This window comes from Centrocercus urophasianus, unplaced genomic scaffold, assembly GCF_019232065.1.
Source record: "Centrocercus urophasianus isolate 14NV4802_14NV808 unplaced genomic scaffold, USGS_Curo_1.0 seq_78, whole genome shotgun sequence".
In the NCBI taxonomy this organism is placed as follows: Eukaryota; Metazoa; Chordata; class Aves; order Galliformes; family Phasianidae; genus Centrocercus; species Centrocercus urophasianus.
Genome location: NW_024885399.1, coordinates 1 through 23,770, shown reverse-complemented (window position 1 = coordinate 23,770; position 23,770 = coordinate 1). Strand labels below are relative to the sequence as shown.

General features: G+C 57.2%; 2 protein-coding genes across 3 annotated transcripts; one reads left to right on the top strand and one right to left on the bottom strand.

The window, feature by feature from the left end:
- Window positions 1-71: 71 nt before the first annotated feature.
- FBXL20 (F-box and leucine rich repeat protein 20) lies at window positions 72-19,368 on the top strand. 2 transcript variants are annotated; one of them, XM_042838365.1, is made up of 15 exons: window positions 72-222; window positions 4,879-4,940; window positions 7,347-7,401; window positions 8,259-8,333; window positions 10,036-10,130; window positions 10,484-10,552; window positions 10,667-10,762; window positions 11,797-11,923; window positions 12,998-13,072; window positions 13,584-13,714; window positions 14,256-14,316; window positions 14,753-14,797; window positions 15,185-15,241; window positions 16,209-16,421; window positions 17,159-19,368. In XM_042838365.1, exons 1-15 carry the CDS (start codon window positions 181-183, stop codon window positions 17,264-17,266), a joined length of 1,311 nt encoding a protein of 436 aa, XP_042694299.1. In that variant the 5' UTR covers window positions 72-180; the 3' UTR covers window positions 17,267-19,368. The 2 variants fall into 2 exon arrangements, with proteins under 2 accessions (XP_042694299.1, XP_042694300.1); XM_042838366.1 differs by lacking the exon at window positions 17,159-19,368 and adding an exon at window positions 15,856-15,926 and having other exon boundaries at window positions 16,209-16,300.
- Window positions 19,369-19,661: 293 nt separating this feature from the next.
- RPL19 (ribosomal protein L19) lies at window positions 19,662-22,075 on the bottom strand. The gene is made up of 6 exons (XM_042838364.1): window positions 21,975-22,075; window positions 21,592-21,698; window positions 20,973-21,095; window positions 20,684-20,804; window positions 20,318-20,428; window positions 19,662-19,853 (listed from the first exon to the last, which is right to left on the bottom strand). The coding sequence occupies exons 1-6, from the start codon at window positions 21,977-21,979 to the stop codon at window positions 19,730-19,732; spliced, it is 591 nt and encodes a 196-aa protein (XP_042694298.1). The 5' UTR covers window positions 21,980-22,075; the 3' UTR covers window positions 19,662-19,729.
- Window positions 22,076-23,770: the final 1,695 nt, after the last annotated feature.

The window sequence follows — 23,770 nt, the reverse complement described above, 5'->3', positions numbered from 1 at the left end:
CCCCCCCCTGCGCCGCAGCACCAGCCGTGCCCCGGCGCCGACCAATGAGCGCGCGCGTTGTTGGCAGGTGCCCCGTGTTTTTGTTTGGGGTTGAAGTTGAGGCCGTAAGAGCTCGGCTCACACCGGGCCCCGGCCGGGCCCCCTCTCCAGCCCTCTCCCTTCCCCCGCACACCCCTCGCCATGCGTAGGGAGATGAACGGCGTCACCAAGAGCCGCTTCGAGGTGAGGCCGCGGCCTCGGCCCGGGGGGCTGCGGGGCCCGGGGGGGGGGGGGGGGACGCCCGGGGCGGGGGGGAGGGGGGCGGCTGGGGAGGGGGGGGGGCCGGGGGGGGGGGGGGGGCAGGGGGTTCCGTTCCCTCCCCCGCAGCCCCGGGGGGACCCGGCGGGCTGCAGCCCGGTGCGGCCTTCCGCGGTGCGGTGTGACGGCTGCAGGGGGGGCGGTGCGGGGCTGCGCTGCGGGGACGGATCCCGTCCGCTGCGGTGGGAGCGCTGTGGGTTTATTTGATTTCTGTTGTTATTCTGGTTTTAATTTTGGTTGGGGGTGGCTGTGGGCCGGAGCTGCGTTGTCCCCTTCCTTTGGTCACAAACGCTCATAAAATAAGAAGCGTTGTTTACCCAGCGCCCCTCCCGCACGGCTCGCTAAGCGAGATGCTCGGATGGTGATGGGGGGGTTGGGGGGGGGGCTGTGCTGACAGCCGGCACCCAAAAGCTGCCCGCGGGCCTTGCCCATCTCAGCTGTGTTGAGAGCAGTGAGGTTTGTGTGCACTGACAGCCCTGACCCCCCCCCCCCAATCCCACGTGTCCAAATCTGCCCTGGGGAGAGCTGAGAGCTCCTCACCTTTAAACGAATCCTTTGTGCTGCGGATGTTTGGGGCTGAAGGGCTGAAACGTTCCCCCCTTTGGTCAGAAGGGTGCACAGCTGGAGTTGGTGGCACCTTCCAGACAACAACGCCGTGCTGCTTCCAGAGCTCTGTTTGTTGACAAAGAGCCGCTGTTTCATGTGACGTGGGGACAGTGAGGGACAATGGAGCAGAAATCTGCTGAGCGAGGCACTGCTGGGGGGGGGGGGGGGGGGAAATTGGTTTTTTTTGGATGCCAAAGGGGGGGGGGGGGGCGGGGGGCTGAGCGCCTTTTGCTGCGAGGTGTGCGTGGATTCTGTGTGCCCAACTCGAGTGGGGGGTTGGTATTAAAGGAGAGCAGGAGCTGTGAAGTGCCCAGCACAGCCTGTCCTGAACGCATGGACAACAAAGAGAAAATAATCCAACAAAGCAAACAAAAAGGCGAGCTTCGCCCAGGTTGACTCCAAATTTTCAGTGGCATTGGTTTAATCTGGAGCAGATCGTGATCTGGATTTCATGTGGGGTTTTCTGTGCTTCCCAAAGCACAACAGATGAGAGGGGAGAGGACAGAAGGGGAGCTGCTTTGAGCTGCTCCAGCCCCTGGTTCCCATTGCTTCTTGCACCTGTTCTGACCACACACACCTGCCTGGGATGCACATAACTCAGGCACTCAGACCTTCCCCTCTCCTCCAGTGCTCAGACCCCCCCCCAGTGCTGTTTTCAGAGCAGAGCAGCTGTTTCCCACTGCTGTCATGGCCCAGACCCAGGAGCAGTGCTGGGTAGCAGGCCTGGGGCTGGCAGTGTGAGCAGCGCTGCCCTGCGATGCGCTGAGCCACGTCGTCAGCCCGGAGTAATTACAGCTGTTTTATTTCCAGGCTGTGAGCAATACGTGTAAGTCTCCACTACATCCTCAAACAAAAGCAAAACAAAACACACGCACACAAAAAAAAAAACCCAGCAGCAGCCGTCCTGGCTTCCTGCGGGAGCCTTCGAAACCTCCAATTAACTGCAGCCGAATTGGGCTGCGGAGCATTTATGGGGCAGTTTGTGCTGTGGAAAAAAGAAAAGCTGTGGGAGGGAGTGAGAGCCGTGCAGATTCCATCCTTGGGACAGATGCATCCTCAGCTGGGATTCAGGATGCTGACTTTGGGAGGACTCTGACCAGGCTGGCGCAGCTCCTGGGGCTCGATTGACTTCAGGGCTGCCCTGGGACAAGGTAAGCTGTGAGCAGGATGGGAAGCTCAAAATGCTCCAGAACCGAATTGCCTCTTGGTAATGAGTCCTGTCTGCATTCAGGGTGATGTCAGTTTTCCTAATCCCTTTCTGGAGTGCAGGGCTCCCGTCTCCACGTGCTTCCCGTGTTTCCGTTTTGGGGCTCTTTGTTTGCTGTGCTCCAGGCTGGGCTTTGTGGCAGCGCTGGGGCTGTGTGAGCAGAGGGGCGCAGCAGGAGCAGGGTTTGTAACCGGGCATCGCGCAGCCTCTGCTTGCTGGGAGGGAGGGAATGGATGAGAACCCATCGTGTCTGATATGTGGCAAAGAGAAGAGAAAGCCCTGCTGAGTGAAGGCAGTGTGGGGCTCGGGGGTCAGAGCAGCTTTCCTACAGCAGGGAGGGGGCGGTGGGGAGGGCGGTCGGTGCCCAACGTTGGGGTGGAGGTGTGGAAGCTGAGCGTTTCCCTGCTCTCCTGTTTGCTGTCCCCATTGTGTTTGGTGTTGCCTCGTGCCCAGACTCCTGAAGGCAGCAGAGAAGTAAGCAGAATTCCTGCAGATCCATCTGCAGAGCGGTGGTTGAACAGTGGAGATGAGGAGCGGTTGAACATAACTTGTGTTACGTTGTGGCACTGGTTGGGCAGCTGAGCTGCAAACACCCGGGGAGGGCTGGGGGGGTTTGGGGGCTGCAGGAGGGTCGGGTGCAGCTCAGCTGCTCGGTGCTTCCCTCTGCGCTATGGGGCTGGTGATGTTTGGGGAGCAGCGCGTTGAGAAACGAGCTGCCTTCTCTTTATCAGCAGGGAAACCAACCTGGGCTGCTTTTCATTTGCATCCTTTTGTTCAGTGGGGTTGGGGCGGGTTTCGGCCTCCCGGTGCTTTGTGCCCCGCCGTAATTAGGGAGAGCTTTACGAGCCGTGGATTAAATGAGCGGCTGCTCGACCTCGCCGTGTCACCTGCAGGAGCTGCCTGTGTCGCAAGTGCGGGCTGTTTGTTCCCAGCTGGGATCGTTGGGCAAGAGAGGGGGGAGAATCACAGAGTCACTAAGGTCAGAAAAAACCCCTCAGACCCCCCTGCCAACCCTGGTCCGTCCCACTGTGCCCAAGCGCCACGTCCCCACGTGCTGGGACACCTCTGGTCATGATGACTCCCCACCACGCTGCTCCTGGCTGCTCTTAGGATGCTCAGCCTGACCTCCCAGCGCAGCCTTGTGCCACAGTTGGGTTTGGTTGTGCCTTGCAGCCTGCCTAACAGGCACAGGGCCGGCCTGCGTGTCGCCATGCCTGGTGCTGCTTTAGATACCAGTCTTAATTGGGGCCCGGGCTGTAATGCCTAATTACTGTTTTCACTGCCGGATCGCCTTGCCTGGGATTGCACCTGAGTCACTGCATTGGGAAAGCCGATGCGACGCGCAGCAGGGCCGGTCCCAGCTGGGCCACCCCACACCCATTGCAGTGGGTGAGGACGTATTTGTGGGGTCTGTGCCCATAGCACCGTCACCATCATCGCGGTGGCACTCGGAGCTGGATGTGAAGCTGGCACAGCAGTGCTCACACACAACTGGAGGCCGTGGGAAGAGGCAGCAGCGCTTCAATCAGATCTGTGATAGGCAGCGAAACGCCCTGCGGCCCAAACGCTGGGGGCTTTTAATGGAGCTCCGAAACAGCACCAAAACACTGGGTTAAATAAAAAGCACAACATCACGGGTGCTCAGAATTGCATTTGGTGGCAGCATGGACGGCCCCTGTGGTTCCCATGGGGTTCCCTGTGTGGTTTGTGTGAGGCATTGCGTGCCTCTGCAGGGGATGGGGGAGAGCTGTGCCATTCTGGGCTGCTCCATCTCAGTGCCCCGTGATCCCACTGCTGGCCTGGCTCCTTCTGACTTTGCTATGGATGCAGCCCGTGGTTGGGCTGAAGGAAGGGAGCTCCTCACCCCATCCCTCCATACAGAGCTGCTCCAAGGCAGACGAAGCAGGGATCTGATGGTGTACGTTGGGCAGATCACACACACAGCTATTTTTAGGGATATTAAGCCCATAATCAGCCTGGCCGGTCAGGAGCTGATTCTGTTCTCCTCTCCCTGCTTAGTCACACCGGGGTCAGTGGTGCCACAGAGATGCACGCAGCAGCAGTGGGGCTCAGCATCCCTGCACAGCCCTCACTTATGGCTGCAGGGAGCCCCTGTGTGCACAGACAGCTGCTGCTCTGCAGGGACGTTCGCTGCTGCCACCGTGGCTCTGTGCATCTCTGCTGGGAGCAGAGCTGAGCCCATGCCCAAAGCGCACTGGGGTGCAGCGCAGCCAGGGCTGAATCCACGCTGATGTTTCTGATTCTTCCATTTCAGGGTGGCAAAAGGTTCCTTCTGAGCTGGGGAGGTGGATGTGTGACACATCTCCATGAGGGCTGGGTGGGGATGTAAGAGGCAAAGCATGCAGCTGTGCTTGTAATCCCTAATTTATAATGGCAACTGTCGGCCCTCAACCTTTCCTCCCTTAAAAACAAATTCCAGAATGTGTTAATTACCCTCTAATGATTGCAGCCCACTTTTTGATTACTCAGTTTCCCGTGGCTGGAAGCAGTTGTGCAGGGTTGGGACAGGGGGTGCCGAGCATCTCAGCTGCCTACTACACATCTCCCCCTTCAACTTCCCCCACAAAGGGTCTGCGTTGGGTGCAGTGTTCCGTGCAGTGCTGGTCCCTCCTGGGAGCCTGATGACATGCACAGGGTTTCCCTTGAGCACACTGGTTGGGCTGTCCCAGCAGCTCCCTCCCCACAGCGGGTTTTGTTTCCATAAGGAAAATGTATGGCCAACCTGCTGTTGTTCTTTCTCGTTACAGATGTTCTCAAACAATGATGAAGCTGTGATCAACAAGAAGCTTCCCAAAGAGCTGCTGCTGCGGTAAGAGCCTCCCTGGATCAGTGCTCTGTGCTGTCAGTGGGAGGCACCAGCCAGGCTCAGGTCCTGGCAGAGCTGCAAGCAAAGAGAAGCAAAGAGAGCACGGTGTGCTCCAGCACTTCATGCTGAGTGTTGATTTGCTGGGTGCCTGTTCTGTGGATGGGAGAGGTGTAGGGCTGAACAGGTTCCTTAATGAAAGTGGATGGAGAGAGCAGCGAGGCAGGGAGGGAGGGGAGTGGGATGGGGAGCAGATGTGGTCGGGATGGGGACAGAGGAGCAGCGTCACGGGGAGCACTGGGAGTCAGTGGGGTGAGGAGGTGGGGGTCTGGGGGTGGTTTGGTGCCCCTGTGTCACTGCTGTGCCACAGGTGGCACCTGGGCAGTAGGAGGAGGTGGAGTTCATAAACGTTAAGGTTCATACGTGATGGTTTTGAGAGCTGGAATCCACTGTTAGCATACTGTGCAAATTAATCAGCGTGGATTGACAGTGCGGCCTTTGAAAGAGAAACTTGGATGCGTTTATCTGCAGGAATCTCCTGTAAATGTGTCACTGTCTGTGAGACAAAGACGTGTGTGTCTGAGCAGCACTACAGCGTGGTGCCTTGTTCCCCAATTTGTTCATTCTGCAGATGGCATCGACGCCTCGTGTATGTGGTTGCAAAGGAAGAAAGCTGTGCTTGAGCAAAATAAAGAGGGGGTGGATGTGAAAGAGGGGAACAGTGGCCTTTGTCCCACCCTGAGCTCCAGAAATGTGTGGCTCCAGCAGTGGCTCCCTGCCTGGGAGCTGGGCTGGCTGTGGGAGGGCTGTGGGGGGCTGCAGGACCTTGCCAGCCCCTCCCTGGACCCCTCAGGTCCTGCCTGGGTTGAGGTTGGGGTAGGAGCTCCTGCTCCCGGCTGGGGTCTCTCCCAGCTCCCTGCTGCTAGAGAGTTGCTGACCCTCAGCTGGCTGCAGTGGGAAAGTGAGGAGTGCCAGGCAATCCCTGATGGATGAAGGGGCTGAGAAGTGTTCTGACTGTGGATTGTGGATGTGCTGCCAGAGCCAGGCTGGGAGGCGTAGCCCCATCCTCACCGTGCTGAGCTGCCTCACCATGAAATACTTCACCTGATCGGCACCAGAGCTGTCTGAGCCCCAGCTGGGAGCACTCAGCACTCCCCTCCCCTCCCCATCCGATGGTGGAGCTGCCTTGGGATGATCCAGGAGGAATTCTGGTGTCCCGCTCTCACTGAGAGCACCCAGAGCTGCTCAGCAGAGTGCCGTTCAGGCTCCCTTCCACCCCCAGAGCCGCTCGCCAGCTTGGCTTTTCTTGAGCTGAGCTCAGGTGAACACAAAGGTTCCCTTTGCTCTGTTGCACCCCATGCAGGTCGCTCATCCCACGCCGTGTGAAGGAGGGCTGCAGTTCAGCGGCTGCCGAGCCCCACGGGCAGCTCCTGGGTGGGCTTTGGGGTTTTGCCCAGCTGCGTCCCTGCTGCGCTCCCAGGAGCTCGGCGCTGTGCTGCAGGATGGAGCTGTGCTGCTGCTCTCCTGGGGCTGTGCCAATGGCTGAGGCTGAACTGACCAAAGTGCAGAGCGGAGCCACGGCCGCTGCTGAGAGCAGCGTGTGAGGCTGGGTGTGCTGAGTCACTGCTCCGCTCGTGAGCCAACGTCAGAGCAGTGCAGAAAACACAGAGGAATGCTCCGTGAGCGCTTTGGGAGGCAGAAATCCCCAGGCTCTGTCTGTGAGCACAAGGCTCGGAGGGGAAGGGGGGCGAGCAGGAGGGCAGAGGGGTGCGAATCCCTGAGATGAGGAGCAGGCAGAAAGGTTTGGCTCCCCAAAAGGAGCCCCGGGCCCTGGTGGAGCTCCCAGGTGTTGCACTGGGAAGCCGTGCGGTGCTGTGCTGGCATCCCCTGTGCTGGGCGTAGGCTGGGAAGGGAGGAGCAGGAAGCAGGAAGGAGTTGGGCCAGGACCCAAAGCACTGACAGGAGGATGAGGAGGTTATTAATAGCCTGGGATTTCCGTGGAGAAAGTGATTTTTATGGAAGTGCAGAAATGGAGCCCCGTTGTTGGCTTAGCTGCTGGTCCCATGGACTTGGGGTGGCTCTTTGTGTTCCTCTGGTGGGAATCTGGGGTAAAAGTAGGAATTTTCCCTCGCTTCTCTCATTTCCCTCAGCTTTCCTTGTATTGTTGTGCACTGACGTTGTGCTGAATGCACCCCCAGTGGGCACACAAATAGCATTTGATCCAAGGGAGGGCTGGCTGAGCAGTCCAGGTTTTTAGGGCGGTGGGGCATTGCTCGTTCTCAGAGCTCCCCTTGGATGCTGTGTTATCAGGCAATTCCTGCTCGCTCCAACCCCTTTTATGTTGTTTTTCCTCACACGTTCTGCCTCGTAAATGCAGGTAACACAAAGATCTCTTTTCCATTTCCATTGCAGGATTTTCTCTTTCCTGGATGTGGTCACTCTGTGTCGCTGTGCTCAGGTCTCCCGGGTAAGAACCTCCTCCTGCTGCAGGGCCCCCCCAGCACCACACAGGGCTTTGTGGGCAGCTTTGCACACTGACTGCTCCAACTGCTGCCTTGTAAAGTCGGTGCAGAGCTGCAGCACCGTCACGCAGTGAGATGCATTGCAATTTGCACCCACTGATAAGTGCCCTTTCCTCTGGAGCTGCTGGGCGTCCTTTTGGCAATAACCAGACCTTAAAACAAACACAGGTTTATAATGCAGGGAGTCCATGGGCTCTCACAGTTCTCTCTGGCTTGCACAAGAGCTGCTGTTGTGCTGGAGGTGCAGCCCGGTGCTCACAGTGGGTGTGCTGTAAAAATACGCCTATGCACAAACATTGCTGCACTCTTTCTTCATGCTGGCCATGATGAGATTCAGTTGTTTGCTTTGCTGATGTAATTGCAACTTTGAACGTGGCACCGTGCTGAAAACCTTGGTTGATAAAGAGTAAAATAACTGATTGCTGGTAGTGGGCAGGATGGGGGGGGGGGGCGCCCTGGAGCTGTGGGTGCCTGAAGCCACAGGTGGGCCCTGGGCACCTGGCCTGGTGGAGGCAGTCAGCCCATGGCAGGATGGGGGGCTTCAACCCAACCCAGCTGGTGGTTCCGTGAGCTCTGAGGTCCCATCCAAGGCAAAACCTGCTGGTGGTTCCCTGGGCTGTGAGGTCCCACACTGCTCACAGTGAGCACGGACCGAGCTGTTCTCGTTGGCTCTAATTGTTGTGTTGCCATCTGAGGCAGAACGGTTGTTTCTGAAAGGAACAAGCTGTAACTGGGTCCCCCCTGTCGGGTTGTTGGTATTTTTCATATTAACCAGACATTTACATTTTTTCCTCCAATAAAGGCATGGAATGTTCTGGCCCTGGATGGCAGTAACTGGCAGCGAATTGACCTGTTTGATTTCCAGAGGGATATTGAGGTATAATTAAGTGACATACAAACCCATTTTTCTTGTTGAAATGTAATTACAGCCTAGCACGGATTAATGCTCCCAGCACAGCCCTTCCTGCCTTCCCCGGAGACAGAAATCATTAATTTCAGTTCGTGGCCCTGGGGAGTCGTTATGGGCTCACAACCCATTCAGCTTTTGAAAATGGATGGGATTCCATATCTGTATCAAAGCATAAAGGATGGCAATAGGAGGGACGTTGTGAAGGCAGAGGTGGAGCAGCTGGGAGAGCTGTGCTGCTCCTGGAGCATGGCCTGCACATCTTCCCTGTCTCCAGTTCCCAAACCTGCAGTCCTGGGGGAGCTGCCTGGGCTCAGAGCCCTTCCCCATCGATGCAGAGTTAGGAATCCTCCCTTGCTGTTGTTCTGATCTGTTGGATGTGGTCTCGTTGGCACCGACAGGATGAGGTGCTGAGGAGCAGTGGGTGCTGTTGTCACGTTGTTTCAACGGTGAAGTTGCATTTGTAGGGATAAAAGACCCCAACACAGCACCAAAACCCCTCTATTCTTCCTGGAACGTTTCTGTTCCCTTGAAAACCTTTTAGAGAAGGGAGGTAAGGAGTGTCTCGTTCTGACTGTGCAGAGTGGTGTCAGGTGGATGGGAACAGCAGTGTGGGGGAGCGGGGAGGTGCAGATGGTGTTTGTGGAGGAAGGAGTTAAAGCAGTCTGTGCTGTCCCTGCAGGGCTGGGCTCAGCCCCTCAGTGCTGCAGGAAGCACAGGCTGTGATTGCTGCTCCTGGTAACTGATCCTCCTCTCCCAAGTGCCCTGCGCCTTCTGCCCCATGGAAGCGCTGCATCCCACAGCCAGAGCTGCCCTCTCCAGGGGGCAGAGGGGGAGTGCTCACCTTCTGGGAGCTGCGAACGTCGCCACCACCACCCTGTGTCAGATGTGTTCCTCCACGAGCACCAAATTCCCCTTTTAAGACAAAGCACTGCCATTCGTGGCATGGAACCTCGAGGCACCTGCTGGGCTTAATGGTGGCCTAAATTATGTTTGCTCTGAAGCTGTGTCACTCCGTCCTCTGGCACAAACTCCACCTGTAGTCAGACTTACTCAGATCCTCCTGTTGAAGGGTAGGAACTCATAGGTTTGCCAGGGGAGCTGCTCGTCCTGTTTCAGTCCTTCCCAGAGCCATAGGGCAGACTCAGCCCCACGCTGCCCCAGCTGTGCCCCAGCTGTTCCCAGAGCCCCAGATGTTCCCCAGCTGTGCCCCCAGCTGTTGCACATCCCATAGAGGTGGGCACCAGCTGTTCTGACACACACAGCTGCAGCGGAGCTGCTGTCCCACTTCCAGCTGTGCATGACGTTGGGCCTGGTGGTGGATTATTGATTGATTGCCTGGTTGGAAAAAGATTTTAGGAAAACATCTTCAGTGCTGCAGGGCTCCTCGGTGCCTCCCAGCACTTGGGGAATGGAGAGGGGGGTCCTGCTGCGTGGGGAGCAGCCACAGGATAAAGCAGGGGACAGCAGCTGGGATTGCTGCACGCTGTGCCAATGTTCTCTCAGGCTTTCCCTGCTCAGCCCACCTGCGGCCTGCCTGCAGGTTGTCCCGATGGAGCTTTGTTCTCCAAGTGCCATTTTAGGTAGAATAACAAACTGCTGAGCGCACACAGCTCTCCATTGGTGCTGCAGCTCTTTGGGACGTTAATGTGGCTCCTTCTGTCCTCACCAGGGCCGAGTGGTGGAGAACATCTCGAAGAGGTGCGGGGGGTTCCTGAGGAAGCTGAGCCTGCGTGGCTGCCAGGGAGTCGGGGACAACGCACTGAGGTAGAGCCATGGCACAGAGGGGCCCTGCAGCCCATGGGGGTGGGTTTGGGGGGCAGCAGAGCAAGGATCCGCAGCGCTGTGTCCGACATAAAGCGCTCAGAGCAGAGATGTCTGCATTTCTCAGTGATCATCTCACCTTTGCACTGTGATGTTGCCCTCAGGGCCGAATGACAAAGAATGGGAGATCGCAGGGCGAGTGATGGCCAACACAAATGATCTATTTCATTCTGTCTTTATTTCTTTTACTTGAGCCCATCCGGTCGAGTTGTAGCTGCTGTGCTCACGGAACGCAGCAGAGCACTGGGAAACCCATTGGCTGACAAGAGCTGTGTTTTGCCTTTCCTTTCCTAAAGGACCTTTGCACAGAACTGCAGGAATATCGAAGTGCTGAACCTGAACGGCTGCACCAAAATCACAGATGCGTGAGTGCCAGCTCCTCTCTATTCCTCCCTTCTCCCTTTCCATGCTGTGCATCACGAGGAGAGTGCAGGGCTCGGGGTAAACCCAGCACGCTGCTGTTCTCTCTTCTCCTCCAGCACGTGCACCAGCCTCAGTAAGTTCTGCTCCAAACTCCGGCACCTGGACCTGGCGTCCTGCACCTCCATCACCAACCTGTCCCTGAAGGCACTCAGGTAGGAGGACACGGCCGACCTGACCCGAAAGTGCTGGGGTGGGAGGGCAGAGGGGACTGATGGTGGCACTGCGTGGTCCTGCAGAGGAGCTGGGAGCTGAGCTGTGGCTGTGCAGAGTTCAGATCCCTGCAGGGCTTTGGGGATTCCAGCTGGCCCTATGGGTCCTGGTGGTCGTTAGCAGAAGCGTTACGTTGCATTCAGGACTTGGAGGTGAACCCAAAAAGTCACCCTGCCTTTCTTAAAAGCTCCTCCTGTGTTTCCAGCCGGCTCCTGCTCTGTCAGGGTGCTGCTGAGTGTTTACATAGCTGGGAGGTGAACGTGTGACTGTTTGTCTTTCTGAACCGCTTAGGAGACGCAGCACTGCCCAATCTGCTGCATGGCGTGGCCGAGTGGTCTGGGAAAGGAAGGGAAAGGCAGACATTGGTGGGAGGTGTTGGGAGGCACAAAACTCCCAAAGGGAACAACAGGGGCTGAGGTGTCACCAGAAGAGTTTCAACTGATATCCCAGCAATCAAACACTAGAAAACAGCATTACAGGGGACATAATCTGAGGATTAGTCTGGACACCAAAAGGAAAGGCAGATTTGAAAGGATAACTGAACAGTTCAATTATCTTTGTAGCTGCATGAAAATACTTGGAGCCTCCCTTGGGGGTCTTCATTTGCATCCCTAATTTCACGTGGGCAGGTTTGTGCTGCAGAAGTCCACCTGGATGGGAGCTGCTGGTGGAAATCAGCCCAGCGTTGGGTTATGGCTGAGGGTGTGTTGAGGTGCAGGATGCACACGGGCTGTGCTGTCCTTGTGCAGGAACCAGGAGGTGTCTGAATGGGGGGCAGCATTCAGGGCTGGCCCTGCTGCTCCCTGCTCAGAGCTCCTGCTGCTGCCCCTGTGGGCTCTGACCGTTGATAGAGGGGCCCCATTGCTGTGGGGTGCAGGTGCCACTCAGAAATGGGGTTTTCCTGGATTCCTGACTTGAAGGATTTCCTTCTAACACAAAGCCAAAAGCTTCCAGCCTTCTCCTCTCACCTCTCCAGCGAGGGCTGCCCGTTGCTGGAGCAGCTCAACATCTCCTGGTGTGACCAAGTGACCAAGGATGGCGTCCAGGCACTGGTGAGGGGCTGCGGGGGCCTCAAAGCGCTGTCCCTGAAGGGCTGCACACAGGTATGGGGCAATGGGACCAGGGATGATGGCTGGCTGGTCCCTGCTGGGCTGGCTGTGGGTGGCAGGGGTGGCTGCTGCTCCCTTGGGATGCCTGAGCGCCCTGCCAGCGCCTGCAGCTGCCTCTTGGTTTGCTCTGTGTCACATCTCAAATCTCAGCCTTGGGAAGGGAGAGCAGCAGTGACCACAGCTGAAAGCTGTCCCAGAGCTGCAGGCAGCTGGGGATGGGGCTGGGGTTACCTGCTGGGTAGACCTGGCAGCCAAACTGCTCCTGGTGCCCAGGCTCTGTGTTTTGCATTTATTTTTCTCTTGGGGTGTGCATTCCTCAAGCGTGAGTCACTGCCATTTCCATCTGCTGCCTATAGATAAACTGCTGTAGGTACAAAAAGCGCATTTCTCCATGCAAGGATGCCGAGTCCTGAAGGGTGGCCATGATAAGGGCAGCACTGACACGTGGTGTGTGCAGGGAGACACTCGTGTGTCACACAAATGGCCGTGAGGACTGGAGCTGGTGGCATCCCAGCCTGTTTGGAGGGCTCAGGTCGGAGGAACAGCTTGAGTTTCTCATCATTTACAGAGCCACAAGTAATATTGATGGCAATACATCCTCGCAATCAATTGCTTTGCCATCTGTTCTTATGGATTTAAGAATAGCAAGCCTTTTTTTTTTTTTTTTTAATCATCCTAAGGAACCCTGGGTGTGTTTGTGCTCCTCAAACTGAAATAATGCTCTCTGTTTTTCTGAGAGCTCCCCTGTTGCCATATAGAGGTGGTGTCACTTATGGCCTCGGTTGGCAGAGCGCAGCCCTCATTCCTGGGGCTGGTTTGTGACCCCACTGCTGGCTTTGTTCCTGCCATGTGTGTGCCTGGGTCTGCCTCCCCCTCAGGCAGCGCTGGGCTGTGGGTCTTTGCACTCCCTGCAGCAGTGGAAGCGGCGCTGTGCTCCTCCCATGCAGTGCACTGCCCTCCTCCCACACAGCCACCCCATCCCCGCGTTTCCTTGTCCCCAAATATCTTTCTTTGGAGCACTGCTTCAAGCATTGCAGCGTTGCTTCACTCCCTGATTTTTCTTCCCAGCTCGAGGACGAAGCCCTCAAATACATCGGTGCAAACTGTCCTGAATTGGTGACGTTAAACCTCCAGACGTGCTTAGTAAGTACCACACCGTGCTCCCAGCACGTGGCCGTGGTGCACACAGCTGTGCACTGCCAGGCCTTCTAAAAAGAGCTGATTTGAAACAGCTTTTCTGGGAGTGCTCATCAGCCCCAGGTGCAGCGCTGGGTTTGGTGGAAGCGTTGTTCTCCTTACCCTGCCTGCAGGGCTGCTGAGCTCCTGTGCTGCAAGCATTCTTTCCACGGGGTTGGAATGCTGGCGGTGCTCAGCCAGTCCTGCACTGCTCCAAGAGCAGCAGTTCCCCTGCAGGATTCCAGAGCAAATGTCTGTTTGCACCCAAAAGGTGTTTGGGGTGGGCTGTGTGCACGCTGTGTGCCTGCTGCAGGCAGAGCAGGGCAGCAGCCCCGGGCTGCAGGGCTGACTGCAGTTTGAGAAGCACAGCGTGGCATCAGTTACGTTCCTGGTTGGAAACCCAAGAGGGAAACACGCAGCGCGGCGCAGCTCCACTCCTCTGTTATTCCTTGTGATGGTGTTGTTGTTTTTCTTGTAGCAAATAACAGATGATGGTCTCATTACAATATGCAGAGGATGCCACAAGCTGCAATCGCTGTGCGCCTCGGGCTGCTGCAACATTACAGATGCCATCCTGAACGCCCTGGGACAGAACTGCCCGAGGCTCAGGTAAGGCCTTGGTGCAGAGCTGAGGGCTGCGTGGGGCTGCTCAGAGCTGGGGCTGCTGCTGGAGCTGCTCCTGGTTGCACCAAGCTCTGCTTTCTCAATCAGAGCAGTGGGAGGAGAGCTCCGTGCCCTGGTGGTGGCACTGCAGCAGTCTCTCTTTAAACCTTTGCATGTCTGTGTCTGCTCTGTAATATTTTTTTTTTAATGGAAAACAGTTGAGGTCAGGTCAGTTCTGTGCTGAGAACACATTGAAACACCACTGTTTCCTCCTGGTGTGATGATGGCAGGCTTCTCACTCTTCTCACTGGGACTTTCTGGCAGATGGAGTTGGCGCTGAAGGAGCTCCCAGCTCCGCAGCCTCTTGCTTTCTGCTAAAACCTTTTTATCAGGGCAGGTTCCTCCTGGAGGACTTTGCTATAATTCGGTTCTGTTCCTCCACGCCTCTGTTTCTGTATGTGGGGGTATTTCTGTGCATTCAGGTGCTGTGGCTGGGTGCTCTGAAGGCAGATCTCCTCCACACTCACTCTCCATTCATTCTGTGCAGAATATTAGAAGTCGCCAGGTGCTCCCAGCTGACAGACGTGGGCTTCACGACTCTGGCCAGGGTGAGTGCTCCTTCATGGGAGGGAAAGCTTTGTTTCCTATGTGACCCCCTCTCTGAACCCAGCTTTGTGTGGTGTGGGTGGGAGGCAGATTCCTGTGGGGTGTCCCACAAACCTCACAGCCACCGAAGGGCAACGTTGGATGCATCACCATGACCAAATGTTTGTTGTTCAGGGTTGAGCTGTGCTCCACGTGACCAACCCCGCGTTTAACCTCCTTTTCTTTCTATGAATTAACAAAAACTCATTGAAATGAGTGACATCTGTTGGATTTCTTCTCATGGTGTTCATTGAGAAGCAGCAAACTTTCTTTTCTCTCCTGCTATTCCATGGGGAAGAACCTCTGTTCCTGCTGAGGGCTTTCTGTGCTGCAGGTGTTTGGTTTTGCTGCCTGAACTTTGCACTCACTCGGTGTGTTTGCTCCTCTGTTTGTTCCCAGAACTGCCACGAGCTTGAAAAAATGGACCTGGAGGAGTGTGTCCAGGTAGGAGCTGCTGCTCTGCGGTCACACTGCTGCTTCCTCACTTATTGCACAATGGCAGCAGTGCAGAAAGGTGGTGAAAAAGCAGCAGGTTGTGTCCAGGTGGAGCTTCCCTTTCAATCCTGGGCAAAAAGATGGTACAGAATCTGGATGAGGAAACGCTGCCTTTGTAGTTGAGTTCTTTGTATTTCGTATGACTTAATGCTGCTGTGCCCCTCCTGGTGGAAGGGATCTGAACACCTCCTGCACCCAGACACAGACATTTCAGACACTATGGAGGGGTTTGGGGGCTGCAAACTGGGCACCTGTTTGCCATTGTTCCTTGGTAGGGATGGGCAAAAGGTCCTCGTGCAAAGCACACAGCACGAAGAGGCCCTGTTCTTTTTGCAGATAACAGACAGCACGTTAATCCAGCTCTCCATACATTGTCCACGGCTCCAGGTTCTGGTGAGTAGAGTGACACTCGTAGTGTTTTCTTCCTCCAAATGAGGGATTTCATGCACTGCCTGTGGGAATTTGTCTCTTTGACTTCGTGGACACGTCATGAAGAACTCAGCTGAGCATCTGACCCTTAGGAACCCGTGGTCCCTCTGCTGCTGCTGGCAGTAGTTGGCCTCCAGGCACCCACAGCTGCCAGGCAGCGAGTTCTGGGATGCTGGGTGCTCCTGGTAGGGTTTTCCCCACCTGTTGAATAGGAGCTGTCCTTAGGATGGCTGTCAGTCCGTCTGGAGGAACAGAGCCCTTCTCACCTCTAACACAGCTGGGCACCTGAGGGCTGCAGAGCTCACAGGCTCCGGAGAGCAGTGCTGCTTCTCTTGGGCTGTGTTTCTGGGAGTTGAGTCTGTCTCCATCTCCGTTCCCCCCACCCCCTCCATGAGCTTTGCCTCCTTGCCATCGTGGTGGAGGGCACAGGGTGCAGTCTGTGGGCTCTCCCTCTCAGCTGTGCCCCCGCAGAGCTCTGGGCTGATGCCATTTCCAGCTCAAGCCCTGCTTCCTTTCCCAGCACCTTTAGGACGCAGCCCCCAGAAGTGCACAAAGCAGGTGACGTTCTATTTCTGCAGGTGTTTAGAGCCCTGGCTATGATGTGCAAGGCCACAGAGGTTTTACAAAGCTGGTTTCTTTGATAGCAGAGGTATTTATCCCATTCCTTGCAGTAAGTGCCTGCCGCCCTCTCTCCTGGGTCTCTCCTCTCACCGCCTCTCCGCTCCCTCCAGCCACACGAATTCCCCCTCGCAGGCGCTGCTGCGTCACCTGGAGCTTTGCTGCGGCTCCGGCGCACAGAGCGAACCCAGATCTGTGCCAAACAGCCACGTGTGCCTACAGAGCACCGGCCGGCTTCTCTCTCATCCCCAGTGCCCCCAGCAGAGCGTTGGCCGCCCCTTGCCGGGGGCTCACAGCCTCTGTTTGGGTGCAGAGTTTGTCCCACTGCGAGCTGATCACGGACGACGGCATTCGCCACCTGGGGAACGGCGCCTGCGCCCACGACCGCCTGGAGGTGATCGAGTTGGACAACTGCCCCCTGATCACCGACGCTTCCCTGGAGCACCTGAAGAGCTGCCACAGCCTGGAGAGGATAGAGCTGTACGACTGCCAGCAGATCACGCGGGCGGGGATCAAGAGACTCAGGGTAAGAGCGTGAGGCTGGAGCTGGGAGGCTTCTGGGGGGGAGAGAAGGGCTGTGGCAGCGGATTCGCGTTCAGAGCTCCCAGTTCCTGGGGCAGAATGCAGGGGTGGTGCTCGTTCTGTAAAGTATCCTGAGAGCCATCGCCTGTAAAATGCATGGCAGTCCTGTGTTCAGAACGTGGGATGAGCCCTAACTCTTCAGGAAGCGTGATTGGAGAAAGAAATCACTGGGTCATTAAGGTTGGAAAAGATCCCTGAGACCCCCACATCCAACCCACCCCCTCCGTGTCACGAACCACAGCCCTCAGTGCCACATCACCACAGTGCTGGAGCTCCCCCTGGGACAGTGACGCCCCCTAATGCTCCCCAGGCAGTCTGTGCTGGTGTCTGACTGCTCTTTGGGGAAGAAATCGTTCCTGAAGTCCAACCTGACCCTCCCTGGTGCAACGTGAGGCCATCTGCTCTCATTCTACACCTCTTGCTCTGCCCACTCAGTGGTAGCAGGAGGCAGAGGGGACTCAGTGCGCAGTGTCATTCCGTGAGCTCACCCTGGCACTGCTTCTGCAGACCAGGGCTGTGTGTCAGCAGCCAGCAGCGCAGCGCAGCACCCCTCTATGCTCTGTGCTGTGACCCTCAGACAGCAGCGATGAACCGAAACCACCCAGCTCTGCTGTGCAGGAGGTCACCTGCTGCTGCTGCCGCCCTGCTGCTGCCCCTCCACGTGCTGTGCTTCTCTTCCAGACCCATTTACCCAACATCAAAGTCCACGCTTACTTCGCGCCGGTGACACCGCCTCCATCGGTCGGGGGCAGCCGACAGCGCTTCTGCAGATGTTGCATCATCCTATGACACTGGAAGCAGCCATCCCTGCAAACTGAGTATTTAATTACACCTCTGGAGCGACGGTGGACAGCTGTACCTTTGAGGAGGGCGATGCGGTGTCGTTTGCAAGGGGCAGCCAGCGGGCAGCGGCGCCGGCCCCTGGAGCCACCCATACACATCCATATTCACACCCCACCTGTTCCAGCAGACGGATGAACTCTGCGGTCTGGGGCTGGAGCTCTTGGCTTTTCTGTAGGTGGATTGGTATAATTCTGAACCATTCCTGCTGGGCATGCTCAGACGAAGTCATTGCGGTGAGGAGGGGAGATGTTTGCAAACCCAAAACGACTGTTGCTGCTGTAGAGGTTAGAAAGTAATGGCGACCCTTGGAAACAGGGAGAGAAAGGGACGTGCTTTATCCCTGCATCCGTTGTCCAGGTGGAAAAAAAAAAAGCAAAGGAACAAACTGAACAAACTGACAGCCCCACGTTGTGTGTCTGCTTCTGAGCGAGGGGTGGAGGAGCAGCAGTGAGAGATGGGAGCCCCGCTGCTGCCATCCCTGCTGACCCCCTGGGCCCCCCATCGCAGGTTTGTCTGCTGCTCCTGCGTCCCGTGGCTCAGAGGCTCCAGAGGTGTTGTGCTGTAGCTCGGGATCTGCATCCTTCAGGCTCTGGTTTTGCCCTTCCCGCGCCCCACTTTTTGGTTTTTGGTTGGTTTTTGTTGTTGCTGTTTCTTCCCGTTTGTCATTTGGTAACTTTGAGATTTACCAAATCAAAAGAAGTTTAGGGAAAGCCATTTAAATTTAAAAAAAATCCTCATTTTTTTTTAAACCGCTGGCAGCCTGAGCCTGCAATGAGCTGATGGAAAAAGTGATTGGAATCCCAGGTTTTCTCCCAGTGATGAGGACGTAACTCTTTGCTATAGGGGACAAGCTATAGCCTCTGCTCCAGCGCTGCTTCTGCTGTCCTTTCCCTCCGATCCCTCATCCCCTTCCCACGAGGAAAATAAACACGGAACCTTTTTGCTGATTGTCCTGGTCCAGAGCTCCTGCCTCCCTGTGTCCGTGGAGCAGGAGCAGCAGCAGGGCCGGCCACAGCTTGTCGCCCATCGCCGTCCCGTTGTGCAGCGCTGGGCAGTTGTGCTGCGTTGCCCACAGGTAAGTGCTGCCCTGGAAGAACCAGCTGGAGGCAGAGAGGCTGCACTGCGCTCCAACAGCAGTGGGGGTCGTGCTGGGAGCAGCGGTGTGCCGGTGCTTGGGGTGAGGGGCAGAACGCAGGGGTGCCGTGGGGCAGAGCATGGCCAGAGCAGAGCGGGGTGGTGGGGATGAGCTGAGCGGTCCGGCACGGCGCTGTTCCCGCTGCCTGCGCCCCGGGTTGGAAGGGAGAGGGCGCATTTATGGGATGGATCCCAGCTGAGAGGAGCGGGTCCGGTAAGCAGCTGAGCTGCCCGCAGCCCTGGGAGCGGTGCTTCACCTTCCTGCTGCCTGTGCGGCCCCAGGGATTGCAGCTTTTGGCCGCGGTTTGCCCTGAGGACGGAGCCACCCCAAGGGCTGCACAGCAGCCGTCTCCCCTTCCCCTCCAACTCGGATTCCCCGACCCGTCGGTGTAGTTTAACGTCTCTCAGATGCGCTGACTGGTGGGAGGAAATCACCGTACGCTGTGTTTAAAAGGATACTGTCAATTCCTTCCCTCTAGATGGCTTTTAATGCATTCTATTTATTCAAATCCGTGGATTCTCTCTCCTCGGTGAGCATGCTCCTGTACTTCACCTGCAGAACTCCTTTCTCCAGTTTTCAGGGTGGCAGATGACGGCTGAGGGGTCCCACCAGCGATGGGTGCTGGTTTGCACAGCTCTGGCAGAGCACTCGGCTCATGCTGAGGCATAAGAGAGCCAAAACTGATTTGTGAGCCAGGGTGTAGCTGACACAGACTGATTTCTTTTAACAGGTTTGAGTTTAAGAGAGAACTCAGAGCATAGAACCCAAAGCTTTGTTTGTTTTCAAACAGGGTAACAGCGTAAGGTAGCTCAAACTACTTGACAGTGTCCTTTTAAGTCAATTATCCGTCTCTAAATGGACTCTTCCTTATGTTTGTATTTATAAATAAATACCAATAAAGACCATTTTCCAAGCCTTGTCTTACTAGAGGAACATCCTTACAAAGCAGAAACACCTGCGTGCAGTGGCAGCTTGCCCTCAGAGCTGCAGCGAGCTGAGGGGTGGAACTGGAGCCCAGCTTTGAGGGAACAGCTCTCACTGTCCTGAAAGGTCTGCATTTTGTTCTCAGCTGTTCTCTGCCATCTCCCCCCTGTTTCCCAGCCCCATCTCACAGGGCAGACCCAGCACAGAGCTGGGGATCCGCAGTTCATCCCCAGTCCATCCCCAGCTTCAGAAACCCCAGAGAAGAGAACAAACAGGTGGGAGTTATTTCTGGATGTGCTTTATTGAGTCCTTGTGGATGGAAAGCACTCTGTACACAAGGCGCCCACTGTTCACTTCTTGGTCTCTTCTTCCTTGGAGAGGGTCTTGATGATTTCCTCCTTCTTGGCTTGCAGGCGTTCCTCGCGGCGCTTCCGAGCCTCCTTGGTTTTGGACCTGCGAGCCTCAGCCTGGTCACTGCAAGAAGAGTTTGTGAATGCCTGGGGATCGTTGCAGACAGCCAAGAGAAAGCCTTCCCTGCTGGCCCTGCTCTCCTTGCCCCACTGGTCTGCCATGCCAGCTGCTGAGCCGAGCGGGCCGTGCTCCACGTGCAGCTCCCTGCTCTGCTGGGTGCAGCACAAAGCTGCTCCTGCCCCGCAGCACTGGGAGCCTTGAGAACCAATGACTCACACCTCTCCTTATCAATCATTTACTATGGCTGCACCACTGGGTCAGTTTATAGCAGGATGAGCAATTCTGCTCTGCCATGCACGCAGCTCTGCCAGGATTACATACGTCTCTGCTTCCAGCCAGCCCTACCCAGCTTTGTTTTGATTCCAGGGCTCTGGGTAGAGGCACCCCAAATATGTGTGTGCGCTTCCCTAAAAACAACTGCTTCCCCAGCCTGCAAAATGGAAGTGTGACAGTGAGGCAACACTTACGCCAAGAGCTTCTTGCGAGCTTTGTCTGCCTTGAGCTTGTGGATGTGCTCCATCAGGATCCGCTTGTTCTTGAACACGTTACCCTTGACCTTCAGGTACAGGCTGTGGTACCTTAAGGAACACAATGGATCGTGAGTGCTGTGACAGCAGCTCACCCCCAAGCTCTGAAGCTGCTGCAGTGGCGCAGAGCAATGGGACTCTTTGTAGAAGTACAGGGGCTGCTCTGTGCTTTCTGGAGAGGATTTGTTCCCATCCCCAAGCTCTACACCAAGGAGCTGGCTGGGAAGCTGCACACAGCAAGAGACAGATGAGCACATGCACACATTGCCCTCCACCTGAAGCTGCACGCTGGCCTGGCAGACTCACATATGGCGGTCGATCTTCTTGGACTCCCTGTATCTGCGGAGCAGGCGCCTGAGAATTCGCATCCTCCTCATCCAGGTCACCTTCTCTGGCATACGAGCGTTGGCTGTACCCTTTCTCTTACCTAGGATGAGAGAAAACATGGTAAGAAGGCAGCCTGGCTTCTGCTCGCGTTCAATCCTTCTCGGATTGTTCCTACTTCAGGAACAGAATGATTGGAACTCTGGCAGACATCTCCGTCCAGCACAAGGCTGTGGGTGCGCAGCACGCAGGCGCTGCCTTCAGCGCTCACCGATGCCCATGTGCCTGCCCTTCCGACGGGCCAAGGTGTTCTTCCTGCATCGTGCCCGAGAGTGAACGGTCACGGGTTTGCGGATGATCAGACCATCCTTAATTAACTTCCTGATCTGCTGACCTGGAAGAAAAAAACAAACCACATTCAATATTTCATGTGAACGAGCAAAGAGAGACTGCGTTAAGCCAAGTGCGGGCTGTAACCTGGTTTGTGTAAGAAGGAAAACCCCCAGCCCCCCTCCTGCTGCTGCTGCTCTTTCCCCATCATCCAATATTTTCCTTACTAGTCACCCAGGAAAGCACCACACACTGACCCACATTCGCCCACATGGCGATGGCATGAAGAACCCCAGAAGCGCTGGAGATGAACTCCAATCAGCTCCAAAACACAACGAACCACAGAATTAAAGGGGTTGGAGAGGACCTCCAGAGATCATCGAGTCCAACCCCCGCAAAGCAGCCCCATAACAGCACCGGTGGATCTGCAATACCTCCACAGGAGCAGAACCCACAGCGTCCCTGGGCAGCCGTCAAACAGCAGCTGCACCTCAGTCAACGTCAACGACACAAAACAAGCACAGAATCCCCTCCTCGCGGCCCCGTCCGCGCACACTCACGCGAGTTGGCGTTGGCGATCTCGTTGGTCTCGTTGGGATCCAGCCACACCTTCTTCTTCCCGCAGCACAGCACGCTGGAGGCCAGGCGCTTCTGCAGCCGTAGCATACTGCGGGCAGCGGGCGGGAGGCTCAGCGCAGCCCCGGCTCGGCCCCGCGTTGCCTCCCGTTGCGATGCAGCCGCCCCATTTCCCGTCCCCCGCCGCCATTTCGCCCCCCTTCCTCCTCCTCCTCCTCCTCCTCCTCACCGCCATTTTCCCCCTTATCCCCGCGACGTGCGAAAGATGGGGCAGCACCGGGCGCACCCCCCACCTTGAGGCCGCCGAGCCCCGGCCCGTTCCCGTTCCCGTCCCCGCTCGCCATTCCCGGCAGCGCACATCGCTCACCTCATGGCGGCGGCTGCGGCCGAACCGGGCGGAAAGGACTGCGCACGTGGCCGCGCCCACCGCCAGCGCCGCGGGGAGAGGAACGTACCACTGCCCTACCGCCCCGAACCAACGCGGTTCCGCAGCCTCACGGCGGATCGAAACGCGCCGAGAGAAACGCCGAGCTCCGGTCACGTGTGGGGATGGGGGAGGGAGCGACGAGGCCGCTCTCGAGGCGTTGGGGAGACAGACGCGCGTCACCCCGCACCCCCGCCTCTGCGCGGAGTGGTACGGTCCGAACTGCGCATATGCGGTGAGCCAGGCCGGGAAGGCTGAGCGCATGCGCAGTGGGAATGGCCTGGGCGCATGCGCAGTGGCACGGCGTGGGCAGCACGAATGCGGAGCGGGCATGGCGGCTGTGGGGGGGCGGTGTCTGCGTGAGGGGGGGAGGTGGCTGGTGCGGGGCTGCGGCTGCGGGGTGATGGCGGCGTTAGAAGGCTCGGGGGTCCCGTGAGGGCGGGGCGATATGAGGCCTGCTTTGATGCGAGGCCCGTGGGAGGCCTGGGGTCACCGCGAGCCTGCGGCCAATGCGAGGCCTGGGGTCACCGTAAGGCCTGGCGTGGCTGCGAGGCCCGCGGACGGCCGGGCACCGGCTGCGTGCTGTGAGGAGCCGCCCAGCGCCGGGCGGCGCGTCCCCCTGCGGCCTCAAACACCCGAGGAGAGGCCTCCTGTTTAAGGGCTCCCTCGGCAGCGCGCTGCGCCTCCCTGCTTGGCTGCAGTTCCGCCCGGCGCAATCCTGCCTTACGCCAAACCCGCCCTCCTGCTGCAGCCCCTTCCCTCGCGGCTGCCGCTCCGCGCTCAGTCTGCGCTGCTGCCACGCGTGGCTCTGGCGGCCGAACGCAGGCGGCATATGGTGTGTGACAGGGAGCTGGTGGCGGCAGATTTTGGGTTCGTTTTGAGAGACAAACACGGATAAACACAGGCTTTTGCTGTTTAAAAACTGACTCATCATTTTCCGACAACAAAACTGTCAAAATCTGGAGGCTCCTGAGGCAGGAGAGCGGCTGCTGTTTCATTACCTGCCCTGGAGCGGCGCCGGGATTTTGTCCGTCTGTGCTTCTGTGAAACCTGCAGCTGCAAATCAGTGCCCCGTAAGGCTTTGGAGCCCTCGTTTGGGGTGGAGATGGTGAGGAGGCTTCAACCCCCATGGATCGTGTATCTCTGTAGAGCCTACACCTCTATGGATCCCATACCAACGGAGCCTATGCCTCTGTCACTCCCACCTGGGGGTGCATCCCTGAGCCCCACACAGCATCGTGGCTCTGAGGGCTCAGCTCTCACCCCACGCTTGGACCATTGCAGCACAGTGCTGGGGCCAGGCAGCCCCCGTTCCCATCTTCCCTCGCTGCAGCTCCAGCAGTGACACCGCGTTTGCATTCTGCTCCCACGCAGCTCTGGGATGAACGCAGCACTCATCCTCTGCCCCCACCACCTCCACGCCGTCCCCAGCACAGCCACCTCCAGCTCTCAGCTGATCCATTTCCCCCCCCCCCAGGCGCTGCACCCCCGGCTCGAGGGGCTGCAGATGGGCCCCTGTTTGCATTCAGGGCTGTGCCACCCATCCGGCTGCACAGGTGCCATCGTCGGCACCTTACGGTGATGGATGGGGGTCTAAGAATGGAAAACGTGGCGTCAGCTGTTCCGGGCGCATTGTCTGGGAGCGCAGAGGGTGGGGGGCACCCCCAGGAATTCGGAACTTTCCAACAGCTGGTGGCTGCTGTGTGATCAGAAGGGGAGGTGTGGGAGCCACGGGGGGG